This window comes from Solea solea, chromosome 13, assembly GCF_958295425.1.
Source record: "Solea solea chromosome 13, fSolSol10.1, whole genome shotgun sequence".
NCBI classification, from domain to species: domain Eukaryota; kingdom Metazoa; phylum Chordata; class Actinopteri; order Pleuronectiformes; family Soleidae; genus Solea; species Solea solea.
The window spans coordinates 14,188,393-14,202,552 of record NC_081146.1 but is presented as its reverse complement, the minus strand read 5'-3'; the positions used below and the strand labels follow the sequence as shown (position 1 = coordinate 14,202,552).

The 14,160-nt window shown below is 41.1% G+C and overlaps 1 protein-coding gene across 1 annotated transcript; it reads right to left on the bottom strand.

The window, feature by feature from the left end:
- Nucleotides 1-2,260: 2,260 nt before the first annotated feature.
- LOC131471971 (basic helix-loop-helix transcription factor scleraxis-like) lies at nucleotides 2,261-14,160 on the bottom strand. Its single transcript, XM_058648810.1, has 3 exons — nucleotides 13,176-14,160; nucleotides 12,543-12,759; nucleotides 2,261-2,443 (listed from the first exon to the last, which is right to left on the bottom strand). Exons 1-3 carry the CDS (start codon nucleotides 13,574-13,576, stop codon nucleotides 2,405-2,407), a joined length of 657 nt encoding a protein of 218 aa, XP_058504793.1. The 5' UTR covers nucleotides 13,577-14,160; the 3' UTR covers nucleotides 2,261-2,404.

The following is a 14,160-nucleotide window of genomic DNA, read 5'->3' as shown; positions in this document are numbered from 1 at the left end:
CACACACAATAAATCTTTTTTTTTTAAGTGCCCCTTCCACTAAATACCGTGTTTTGGCTGTGCGAACAAGTCACACTTGTGTTTTTTTGTTGGTTGTCTTTCTTCAGCTGACACTTGTCACACTGTAGGAAAAAGCTCCATAACTTGACACCTCAGTTGTGGAAAGTGCTTCTTAGCATTGTTAAAAAAAATAATTTGGAAACACCAAACCAGTGCAGCGCTGGGGTCTGTCTCCATTAAAACAACGGCTCATTTACATCTCGCTTAATGATGGAAAATGGCTTTAAAAATGCTGCAGTGGTTTTATAACGCTGGCCCTGGACACTGTCGACTGGCTGTAGAATACAGTAACGGATCCCAGCTCTCCAAAGACATTTTAGTAATAAAACCTATGATAACTACAAGGAGAATCCAGCGCTAGCATCTCTCTCACATCAGCCACAACATTTCCAGGTAACCACAACTTTTGGTTTTCCTTAGGATTTGCTTTTCTAAGATTTGTTGCAGAACTCAGGGGGTGTAAAACCACAAATTCAGCTGTATTTTAACCAGTAATTAGGTGTATGGCAGAAAGAGCAAGTATGAAAAACAAATACATGTGTTATAAAAATACATTTGACAGTACCTTTTTAAAAAAAAATAATAAAAAAAATGGAAGGGCAGCATTCCACATTGTTAATGCTCTGATAATTTTCCATGAAGGCAGTGAACAGATTTGGAGGAAAACACTGTGGAGAGAAGCTGAAAAAGAGGGACGGACGGAAAGAGTGGTGAGAGAGAGAAAACGTGTGAGGGAAAAAAGATTGATAGATTGTAGGGTTTGCACAATATAATCACAAACTAATTGAAATTAAAATACGACAACGTGCAATATCCTAAAATAAACAATTATCCCATTATTTGATATAAACAGCATTTTGATATATTCTTTCTTTAAAATGACATTTGAGAAAATGATTATGCTTCTGTCAAAAGTAATTTTGACTATATCCTGCGCGATAGATGGATAGATAGATAGATAGATAGATAGATAGATAGATAGATAGATAGATAGATAGATAGATAGATAGATAGATGAACAGAAAGAACTAGGGCGAGGGCAAGTGGTGCGAAGCGAAACACGCTGGAAAGCCATCACAAATCAGACTCTGGCCTGTGGCACTCCAGGGAAAAGAAAGGAAGAGCAGAGGAGGAGAGGAAGAGAGACAGAGCATGTGGAAAGGTAAAGAAGAGGACAGTGAGGGGACAAGAGCAGATGTCCATGAAGCCATACCTGCAGATTCAATTCTGCACCTCCGCCCCCCTCCCCCATGCCCCTCAAACCCCAGTCGTCCGCCTCATCTCCTAGCCCACACTGTCTGTGATCTGCCTGCCCCAGAAGAGAAGAAAGAGGGGGATGTGTTAGAGAGAAGAGAGTAAAAGAAAATGTTTTTTCAGATGATGTGAGCAGCAGGTGTAGTTGCTGTGGAACTTGTATTTATGTGCCCTGTGCTGCTTCTTTGGTAAAGGAATTTATTTGAAACTTTTAAAATTGACCCCTCCCCTTGTTGCCTGAAAGAGCAGAAGCAAGATAAAAACCAAGCATTTTTTTCTTTTCTTTTTTTTGAATATCTGCACGACATGGGACGGTTTCGCTGTGGAAACTTTTCATAATGTCAGTTGGGTCGGATTATGAGGTTCCAGTGCAGAATCTGCTGAAAATACCACCAACATATAAATGAAGTCTACTTCCAGATATACAAAAAAAATTTATTGGTCATCTTGAGTTCTTTTCCAGCATTAACCTTTAGAAATGATTATTGGAAATAACCGATACCACAATGTTCCAGCATATTATTTTTGTAATGCCAATGCTTTTGTACCTTAAACTCGTCCTCATAAGAATGCCATATGCTTGTTAAATAACATAGTTTCATTAGATACTGTTATGTCACATAAATATACATTTATATTTCAGTATACACATTAATAACACACAGCTTTTGAATACAAATTTGTCTTTTTCATTGGTTTCGTGTGGTTTTTTTTCCCCCCTTCGATCATGTGCCATAAGTTCCTCAGACTCTGAACAGCCGTTGAGTCAATACAGTAAAAAAAGTCTCTTATAAGTGTTTGTTGAAAGGTTCTTCATGTTCATAACAAAGCAAAAGCCCTTTAAAAGTATAGTTAAACTTTTCACACGTGTCTCAATCATTATTTGAAAAGTTAAAAAGTTTGAATAAGGCAATATAAAAAAAAAAGAATTCAACAAAAGAAAATGCTTCATAGAGTTCCTTTCAAAGTCCTGGAAGTGCTAAGAGAGTCCTTCAAAGGTCCATGAATGCATCACAAGTCTGTAAATCTTCAAGTCGCAATAATGGTGATTTATCCTGGCATTTTATCCACGTGGTGCGTGTCCTCACTGTTAGCTTCTGATGGCTGTCTTCCTGTCTCTGTCTTTATTCTGCAGGAGAGAGAAAAAAACAACACACACACAATCATTTAACAACTCAACAATGAAATCAGTTTAAAGACAATTTATGTATATTTTATTTGCCTTCTTGACTAAGGAAATTATCCTATGTGTTAAGAAGTGTGCACTTCATTTTTGACATGATATTTTTCTCAGTTTGCCGTAGAGTGAAATACTCTGCTACATTCTCTTTAACTAAAAACTAGAATAAGTCATTTCAAACTGAGCAAAAGTTGTGTTATAAAACCCTCTAATGCAGTGGAGCAGGTGAATGAAAATGCTGTGTTTCATGTCGCGCTTTTATTATGGTGTTATGTCATTGCTCTTCAGTGAAATGTTGAGTTTATTCATGGAAATAGATACTTTTCCACTGAAATTACAGATGCAGTAAATCAGTGTGGGTTTTGTTCTATGTAGTAAATGAAGTTTGAGTGTGTACAGCAGCATACATAATGCTCACTCACTGTGGTCGCAGATATATCTTTTAATTTAACCAGTGACATCATGTGACAGCCCCTCATGATGATATGTTTCTCATTTATCTGTGGTATCAGAGCAGAGAAGCCTTGATTTCCTGGCTTATGAGGAAACCTTCTCTATCTGGCCAGGAAAATAACGTCACATTTTCCCCTCTCACCTAAAACCCCTGCTCCGCTCACTTCTCAGGACATCTAACACCGGCCTTTTAAGCCACGGTAAAAAAGCCTTTTAAAACCATGGGTTGATGGGCAACACACATCCCAGCTTCAATAAACACTCGCTTATGAATATTACAGTAAATTAGACTCAACGAAAGTCAAAACTCTCACTCTCCTCCTCTGACTTTCCCTCTGCCCCCTCTCATATCTTCTCGACTGCCTTCCACTCATCAGCTGAACACCTGTTACACATTTCCTCTCAGACTGAGCACAAGATGTAGGTGTGTGGAAAAAATCTATTTGACTGACATCAGCGAAGGTGGGTAGATGTTTGGAAGGGTATCAGGCTGCAGCGAGAGCGTGAGATCGTAGGATTTGGACACAAGTCGGTCCACCCACAGACTTGGGCGAGTGTGAGGAGACGCAGGAGCTGTTATCATCAATCCTTACTCCAGCTGGACTGAGAGCACAGGATCATTATTAGACCTCTATTATCTAGACGTGTGCCATTACCATCACACTGTATTTTTGCTTATCTTATATTTTTCTGCATGCTAAATGTAAACGTTGTGGTCCTACGATGAAGCTTTTCTGGCACGGTCACGTTAGCAGAAACATTTCTGGGACAGAAATATCAATCAATGTAAGATTATATATTTTCCTTTAGTAATTGGAGCTTTACTTCCCTTAGCACCAGATATTGATAATTATATTAACACGAAATGTATTAGATGAAATTATTAAAAGGTGTGGTACAGAATGCATAGCAGCAGCAAGACTTGTTAAATGATGTTTTGAGGAAATTGTATTGGTTTTGTGCAAAAACTAATCAGTGAATCATTAAGCGCTGTTTACCATTTTCAAGTGTTGCCCGAGTGTTATGTGAGTAACCACATCACCAAGTAATTACATTCATCAGCTGCAAAATGCTTTTGCTTAATGCATCTCAAAAGTGTTCCCCCGACTTTGTAATTCATATACTTTTCCACTTTTGTGGTATTTCTGCACATATAAGCAGGATTTGCCCTTTTTTTTATATATATATAATTATGTTTCAGCACTTGACTAAACTAGATCATGGTCTGTGTTAAATACCGGAAAAAAAGCCCTAACTCTAATGATCCTAAAATACACCATAAGTGGACAATAAATGATCACTAACCAAGAGCATTAAGCCATCATTCACAGACAGGGAAAAACAGGTCGAGTCTGCCAGAGCAGAGTCAGGAGGCTTAATGACCTGTGTAGTGTTTGGCCACCTGACACACTGTCTCTAATTTGTTTTGAACTGTTTCCGTAAAAAAGTAAGTAAGTAAATGATTGCAAACAGAGCCTAGAAGAGTTCTGGCCTCGCGAAGCATCGCTGCCTCTACAGACGCAGAAATCTTAAGACACAAGTGTGCATCTGTGCACTCTGGAATACCATGTGGAAAAGTGCAGGCATTTATCAGTGGGCGTGAAAGTGATGCAGGTTAGGGACAGTCGTGGGTGCATAAAAACAACAACAAACCCCCCCCCCCCTCCCACTCAGAAAGTTTGCATGAGTATTGGATAATTTACCAAATTGCATCGAATTACCGTGAAATCGGCCCACGCCTCGGCAAGAGTTTATAAAGCACAGCTGTAGCCGGTCCAGTCAAAGCAGGAGGAGGGGACGAGGCTTAAAGGCTGCTCTGGTAGTCAAAACAATCTCCTGAATGGCATGGCCGGGTGACATATCTGCTCTCTGTCTCTCTGTTTCTCCCCAAACACACACACACACACACACACACACGCAGACATACCACTGACCTCCCAGGAGGGTGATTTGTCTGACACTAATATGATTACCTGATAATGTTTATTTTAGATATAATACAATGGTATTACCACACGGGAACATGTTTGAGGGTGAAAACCTTACTTTAATGTGAAGGTAGTAAAGTCTCTTCACGGCATCTTATTGAATTCAAACTTTAATATTGTTTCACTGAAACTCTATCTACATTTCAATCTGTCTATTTCTCCCTTTTCTTTTCTTTTTTTTTTCTCTTCCCCCTTTCTTTCCTGTTAAGCCCCTCTGTCAAATACAAACATCTAATTTAGTTGCTGGCTGCGTGGGGAGAGGAATGACTGGTTGGAAAAAAAAAAAAAAAAAGATTCCACTTGGGTACTGGCCCGAAAAATCATATAAGGCTATTGGTATTCAACCATGAAATAAAAACTAGTAATATCCCTTTAGTTTATCGAGTGAAAATATGCGAATAAGAGTCGGTGCCTCGAGTGGCTCGTACAAGCCGTAATTATCCTCATAAAGGCTCAACGATTAGAGGATCACAGGCATGTGCGTACAGCAAGAGCGGCGCAATAAATAACGCGGGGCAGACATTTAAATAAGCTGACAAACAAAGTGAACGAGCCGCACTTTGTCATTATGTGGCTTGGGTACATGTTGACTGTGGTTTGCTAATAAGAATTCATTTTGGCTCATTTAGAAATTATTGCACCTGATTGTCCAATCAGACGCCGCTCACACTGGGCGGCTAATTGTCTGCGTCTGGTTTCTGATGAATTACGGCTGCACAAGCAGGCACTTTATCATCCGCGCCGCGATGCTCGTCCTGCAGCGGCCAACGCGATGTCATTAGCCTCGGTTTGATATTGTTTTCATGAACTGCACTGTGTCTGCCTCAGAACACGTCTTGAAAGGTTTGCTCTTTGCCCAGCTCAGCTTTCTGTAGTCTTGCTCTAATTTGCTCTGTGAGCGGCCGCGCTCCCCGAAGGCCGAATGACAACAGAATCATAGCTTTGCTAATAGATTTTGTTAGTTATCTGACCCGACTTCTTCTGTTGGTGTTAAATTAAGTCTTAACTGCTTCCATCTGTGCTGGAAACACACAGACGGGCCCATGCATGAAGGCACGCAGTCATACACAAAAGCCAGGCTCATATACACAGACACATGCCGAACGTGGGTGAGAATATATTTGAAAAATACACGGATGCACTTCATTAGCATAGTCTGAGTGAGAGGCAAACGGGAGAAGCTCACGCGCTGAGGAGGCACACCGGCATTATCAGTAAATGAGGGTCATTTCGTTTCATCTGTGACCTTGAAACATCTGCTTCACGCACACACACACACAAGTGACGTAATGTTATTTTCCAGTGAAAACAGACTAATATCCAAATGACAGCAAAACCCACAGTCATTAGTGAGCTCCAAAACGTCCTCGCCGCGCGTTTAATAGGCTCTCTTACTCTTGAGCTGCAAGGTTCATTTGATCTCGATAAAGAAGCAAAGTGTAGTTGCGGCACAGTCTGAAAACCAAACTGGAGGATAAATAGCAAAACTGATGATCCTGCTGAGTTGTTGGCTATTTCTCTCTTTCTGTTTCTCCCCTTGTCTGTGTCTGCTCCCACAACTTCCTGCACACCATTAGTATAGAAAGTGTTGAAAGCACAGCCGTGATCCAGGACTCCCGAACTGAGTAATCATATATGCGGTGGGGTTTTTTGGGGGGTGGGTTGGAGGGTGGGCGGGTGCGGTAGCGTCTAGAAAGCAGCAATGAACTGCCGTCTGGCTGCAAAAACCAGAAAAAAATAGAAGCAGCACGAAATGGCTTTTGATAAAAAAGTCTGTGTGTCACGAGTTTAGTGCACTGTGTGTCAGTATTTCTGTGGTTGTACACGAGTTTGCGCCTGCATGTGTGTATGTGTCATTTGTGTGTGTGTGTGCGTGTGTGTGTGTGTGTGTGTGTGCGCAGGGAGGGCGTTTCACAGAGAGTGGTTTCCAGGCTTCTTTAACATCACCATCAAAGTCCAACGTCAATGTGTTTCTAATAGCAGCTGAATTAAACACTGACTGTACCGGCCTCAGCAGAGGATAAATCATTTACAGAACAATTAGCTCATTTGTTGCTCCGCTCTGCACAGCCAATGACTTCCAGACACAGAGAGCGTGAGTGTGTGTGTCTGCGTGAGTGTGTGTGTATGTGAGTATATGAGTATATACCATATGTATAAGACAAGTACATTTCACCTACAGATAGAAAACTTATTTCTTACACACGGATACACATACACACACACACACACACACACCAAAAAGAGATGAGTCTGTTTCTAATTAGACATTTTACAGGAGCTCAGATTAAATAAAAACTGTTTGTGACATTTGGGACAGTGTTTGTAATTTTCATTTGTACAAAACGTTTCAATTTGGAGAAAAATTCCAAATAAATCAGATCCCTTTTAAGATGGAATTAAACCCGGCTTGGGCCTTAAAATGCTTGTAAACTCAACTCAATTTTATCATCTCAAAGGGACCGTGCTCTTTTTTTTTCTTTTTCTTTTACAGAAACCACATGATAAGTATCATGGTAGATATATTTCTGCTAGATTTTTTATTTTTATTATTTTTATTTAAAATCGTTTTAATCAAATCAAGTCAAATGTGCTCCTTAAGATTTAAAATTTTGGAAAATGTTTGCACTTGTCACATCCAGCTTCAAAGGAAGTAGTTCAGCGTGACTGCTGTTCCTGGCGGAAGAATCGCTGTTTCTGTTTACGTTTGCCATTGAGTCGAATTGACCCTCTGCCTGGTTCAGGCCAAAAGAAATAAGACAGGCTTGTGAAGGAAAGCTGTAAAAATGCTCCGAGCTCCGCGGCCTTAAGGCAGATTAGCGCACGTGAAAGCTCTCCGCTCCCACATTGTCTCAGAGAGGTAGTGAATAAACTATAAACTCATGTGCTGCCTTCATACACAAATACAACAAACGAAAAATAACCGTGCTATAGTCTCACTGTAGTTGACAGTCGCACTGATCAGCAGAAGCCGAGAGGCCTAACACACACACACAGGATATCTGCATCAATCAAGCTGACAGAGCGGGGATTAAGCAGCTCCCAGCTCACCTCAATCCTCTATTCTTAAACTCTGTACATCTCATTTGCAGATGGAGCCATCACGACTGTCCCCTCTTCCTCTTCCTCTTCTTCTTCTTTTTTTTTTAACGGCATATATCAAAGGCACCTGCACACAAGAGTTTTGTCCATGCCAAACTACTGGTACTGACCCGCACCTGAACTGCTTTCAGGAAAAGTCAAAAATCATGATAAATGTGGACGTTTAATGAATAGTTTGGCCGTGGATCAGAGGATAGTAAAGCATGTTGTTACACTATAGTATATCACTGCAAGGACAGAGAAAAGGGACAGAGACAGCGGGACACACCAACAACACACAACAACACACTGCAGCAACCGAATAACTTTTCCCCTTGAAGGACAAACACCTATTGCAGTATTGTCTAAAGACACAAGCAAGTACTAGGATTCCAGGTTCCTTAATGATATATTCTTTTACCTTTAACAAAGTGAAATTACACTACTGTTACAGTGAGCAATGCCCACACCCCACAGAGTCTAGACGCCACTGAAATAACACCTTCACCTTGTATGTTTCTGTCTTAAAACCTTTTATTTTTGCACCTCCGTTACATCACATACATTTGAAACCATCAAAAGCTGAAGTATGAATGCACTTATTTTCTGCCTTTCCACTTGCGATTGCAATATCACTGACCACATAGAGCAATGTGTGTATTTTTTGACAATAATTGAATGGAGTATATCTCACAAAAGAGAATGCATCAATAGGGATATTACCGTTTGATTTTTTTATGTGTGCTTGAAAATATATTTTTATTGAATTTATTTTGAGTCTGGTGGTTCAAATTAAATCCTTACTTTGGTCAGTCGTGCGTTAGAGGAAAATGTCTCGATAGAGTGTCTCCAATAATAAGAAACGCTTTGTTCATGTTCATAGCATCATCCTAAAAAGTAGAAAAATATAATAAACCTAATACCTATTCTTCAAAATATCCCCTTCATCAACTCGTACCACATATGATGAAATGACATTAGTATACCAGTGAATACGTATAGTGGGCGCCAGAGTAGCTCTCTGCGTTAGCCGTTTCAAACTATATACGGCTGTTTAGAAGCGGTTACACTATGCACACACGTATAATAAGAGGAAATGAGCGTATACATTTCGCACTCTCACTCTCCTGCACATTGGAAATAGATGTAACTGAAGCGGCGGCTCTAAGCAGACCTGACAGCTGTGATGAACCTCAATGACCATAAAAACATACAAAGAGAGAAAGAGCCCAGGACAGCAAGTCTCATTTTACCATCACAACCGTTTCCTCTCTGTAATCACCAGCACCGACTCTGCCCTTTAGCCCACTTAGAGCCTCTGCACGACCACTTTTCCAAGTAAAGTGAAAAGTTCTCAGGTTCTGCCAATCACAGTTAACCGTTTCAATGCCACATGACCTTAACATCTCGGAGTGGTGTATGTACCTGATTTCTTTTTCAGGCAGATCATATCAATTTCATTTGGCCACTGTGCATTTAGCTGTGACACTGTGTCAGGTATTTTAGCAGCACTAAAAAAAAATGTCTCACTCCAACACTTTTCTCATCATTGTTGATCAACTACATAGAGCAAAAAATATATATAGAAAGGTAAAAAGAGACTCCCACTATCTATAAATCCTTAATTTATCTAGGATATATAATGGTTTTGTCTGTGCTGTTGACCTTCACTTCACTGCTTGTGTTAATGAAATGGTCCCTAACAAACACCCTTTCTCATCCGAGTCATTGTTATGACTGCCAAGCAATTGTAGGAATTTACCGAGCCATTAAAATAATGCTGATATTTGTCAGAATCGTTTTTTTTATTGATCGTTTGAAATGAATCAAGAGTTTCTTAATGATGAGTAACAATTTAAAGGTTATTTACATGATTTATTTACCAAAAACAAAACGATTTTCCCGACAACATGCTGTAAACACACCTGTCACCACCGTGATGCTGTTAAAGCAGAGACACTGTAGCTGCATCTTATTTTTTATACAGTCAATAGTCTACAGAAAACACGACAGTTACAGTGACAGTGGCAGCCGTTTGAGCTGCAGAGCTGGTCAGCAAAAGTGAGATTTGTCTTATTTTAATGCACCTTATATTTACTTTTTATACAAAGGTTTTTTGTTTTTTTTTACATATTTACCAATTTATTTTTTGTGATATTTTAAGCTGTGGATATGAATGTGTGTGTAGACGTGGGTGTGGGTGCTGCGTACTTCAGCTGAGATGAGTGTGCATGTGTTCAATATTTATTCTTTTATTTATATTCTTCTTCTTATGCTGCTTATGCTTGTTCATTCCAACAAACAATGTTTTGTTGTATTACTTATAAGGGCAATAAAAAACTATTTATCCAATCCAACGGGTTGATATGAGAAAAACAATTTTGTCTGTATGACTGTGTATGCAGGTCTCACTTTCATTAGGACACACAATACTTTGCTGAGAATAAAGGAGGCAGATAAATAATCTTTTGTGTTCCAACATGCTGTGCACTGCAGCATAAACTTTATTTTTAGGAGAGCTTAAATTCACCTTAACTGGAACCAGGGGAAGGTGTCTATATCGTTATAAAGGCATTTAAGTCCTTGAACAAACAACGTCTAAACCTCTAAATCTCTCCCTCACATATCTTCCTTCTCTCAGGTTCGTCTCAGTGCAGTTCAGGGACAACCCGTAAAGATGCATTTGACCTAGTGTACATCATATGGAAGAGAAAGTCGTGTGACATTTCATGGAGCTATTAAAACAGCATAAAGGTGACTGACACTAAGCGACATGGACTCAGTCAGACGGTCTGTGTTTGGCATTTCTGACATGAGAAAACTTCACAATTGTTCTTTGCCCAGCATGCATTTACAGGTCAGTCAGGCAAGTGCAGCAGTGAGCTGACAGCAGCAGATAGTATTACACAGCTCCTACTGACAGCTGTGACCTCCACCGGGCTGATCGATATGCAGCTGAGAGCAGCAGGAGAGGCGGGGGGGCAGAGGGGGGGAGCTCGGAAGAGAGAGAGAGAAGAGCTCGAGTTGAAGAGGAAAACACAATGAGGTGTGGGTGAGAATAAAGGCAAGAAAGAAAAGGGGACAAAGGAGAGACAGGTTTCAGATCAGTAATCTCCCAGCTGAGGGAGTCTGGGTTACGTCTAGGCTTTCGCTCACAGAGGTTCATGGGGGGGGGGGGGGGGGGGGACACACTGCTGAGACCCAGGTTATCCCTCAGCTAAAGGGTCTCTGGGTTTAGACACTGAGGAGGGTATTAGCTTTCACACACTGCTGGGGTAACGGGGGAGTCTGCCAGATGTCAGCTCCTTACCCATAAATCCTGCTAAATGGGCAGTGGCTATGGGTTAGAGGGGGGAAAGTTGAGTGGACGTCACCCCTCTATCATCATCTGTGGTGTTTGCTGAAAACAGTCGTGTATAAATTTGATCATGGTCAGCTTTATTCCCTGTTATTTCTCATCAGACTCGAGACTTTCTTAGTGTGAGTGTGTTCCTGATTATGTCTATTTCCTGTGTTGAATCAGTTAAATGTGAGTTGAAGCGCGCACAGGATCGAGTTCTCCTCCTCTGAGTCTCTATTAAGGTGTAGACTGACAGTGTTGCAGCAGTGGAAAAAGAGCGCTACAAAGAAGCATCTGTCACTGAAATGAGAAATCAGAGTGTTATGAAGAGAAAAATAACTTTTCTTTTTTACTGTTTTCCTGAATTAAATTCCGGTGAATTGTGTTTTGTTATGGTTAACCTCCAGAGATAAACACAGTATTTTTGTTTTTGTGGCTTCGTGGATCAAATATATTTCCAGTTACCAATCTGTTTATCTCGGGTCGGTTGTTTGTAGTTATGATTAAAACCTTCTCATATTCAGGCTGACGTCAAGACCTTCTTGAAATTATACGTTTTGGATGGATTTCCTGGTTTCACGATCATAAATCTCGCTCACTGCATGAATAACCTTGTAAGCTTTAAATTTTAAAAATGAAAAAAGAGAGGAAGAAGAAGAAACACCACAGATTGTTTTTATGTAATGGTTGTGTACATACTTTGAGACCCAGCTCAGCGCTTTCTTCGCTCCTCAGACACAAAACCAATCTCCTCTTTTCACTGTCAATGCCCAGAGGTTCAGAAACCACCTTGAACTTTCAAGCCACCTGCTGGAGTTAAACTAACCCCCAACAGCACAATAACACACAGTCATTCACCCCAACAGAGAACTTTAAAGAGGTTCTTCTTTTAAAAATCCCCAAGGGCCAGTGAGGTATATGGAAGCAGTCTCTGATCTCACGTCAGCTTTAAAAACCAAATTGACCCTAAAGTTCCACACAAGAACCTTCACTCTAGTTTGAGTTCAACTAAATCCGTGTCGTTCAATATTTTTTTCATATTCATGAAATAGTAAAAACCTTAGATTAGTCTTGTTTTACAAGTGTGTGTTTTATTGGAGAGCCACAGAATCACCGTGACTGAATTGTCCTTTTTGAAATTTGGTTTCTCTTATTTATTTCTATTGACTAAGCGTTTTCTGCTCACCATTTTCCTCTGGTTGCTGAGGCAGAAAGTACAGATGTGCTTGGGCTGAGCTGATTGGTCGGATCCTCTGGTGGGGGAGGAGTTGACATGGAAGAACGGTGGTGAGGGTGCATGGCACGGCTGTCCGTCATGAAGCCCCTCGCCCAAGAGTAAGACGTTCCCCAGGTGACTGATGTAGCTGCTGGCCAGACGTAACGTCTCGATCTTTGACAGCTTCCTAATAATCAGATCAGACATTTACAATATTAATGAAGATAAAAGTGCACAATCTTCTCCTACTTGCGTCATCTTATTGTTTATTTGATTTGGCAAACAAATATTGATCATGCAGTGGCAAGGCATTTTTAAGTTTATATAAAATATTTCAAAAAGAGATGTACAAAGACGATGTTTTCCAAATGTATGACTCTTCTACTACAGGAAATATTATTTCCGATATAATGTTATACAGGAACTACTTTTTACTTATCAAGTTCTCAGATGCAAGTCATTTTCCTGTGAGATCTCATTTGTGAATCAGATCAAATGCAGGGACACTCAGTACGTTTACATGCACAGTTAAGTCACACTTAATGGAGCTAAGGCCGTAGTCTGACTAAGACGGGCAATCGGACAACTCTGGCTGCTCTGTACCTGTCTGCAGGCTCGGTGGGGATCAGCGTGCGCAGTGCTGTGAATGCCGTGTTGACAGAATTGGTGCGATCTCTCTCCCGTGCATTGGCTGCGGTCCTCTGGCGAATCTCAGTAGGGGCAGTCGGAATTGGGGGGACAATTCTACCCATCATGCCGCCTACGCCAATACCTACTCCTCCGCACCCTCGGTCCCCACACAGCTTCCTCTTCCTGTTCACCTTGATGTGAAAAGCAGATGGGGATGAGGAGGAAAGGCGGAAGGCCGCAGAGTTGGAAGAGTTCCGCTCTTCTGAGCCTGACCCTTCGCTCCCATTCTCATCATCGTCTTCAGAGAGAAGTGCGATGTCACCATATAGGAAGCGACCTGCGGGAGGCGCTGTGCGGAGCATGGCAAATGTCATCTTGCTCACAACAAGAGTCAGGCAGCTACTGACTGATTCTAGTGCAACGTCCACTTGCTGAGGTTAAGTTTCTGCAAAGCGTTGCCAAAGCTTCTACTCCCTAAAGTTGTCCACCTTTGGTGATGTTTCTTTACAGCTAACGTATGTTCTTTGTGAAATCTGTCGAGTCAGGTCAGTGAGATGCCAGAGTTGAGAGAGTCTTAGTTCAGATCAGCAAGTTGATCATGAGTCAGGGAAGAGTGACTCAAGCCTGGGGCTGCTGTGTCGCAGGTGGCTGCACGTTCCAGGTCCTTCTTGTTCTTCTGTTTGTTTGCTAAAAAACACTTCACATCCCAAAGGTCAGTCCCTCTTTCACTTAGTCCTTTGATAGAAAACACACAAGTCAAGCGGTTGTTGGTTTGTTCTCTTGTTCCTCTCTGAACCTTCTCCCTTGCTCCTTTGTGTCTATATTTGTCTCTTTCAAGTCCAGTTGCATAAACTACTCCCAGCCTGTGGCAGCAGTTTGACTCTCTTTTGCTCTCTGCTGGTCTCTCTCTCACCCTTCTTCCCTCTCTGCCTCCTTTCTCCACGTGTGCCTGCTGTCT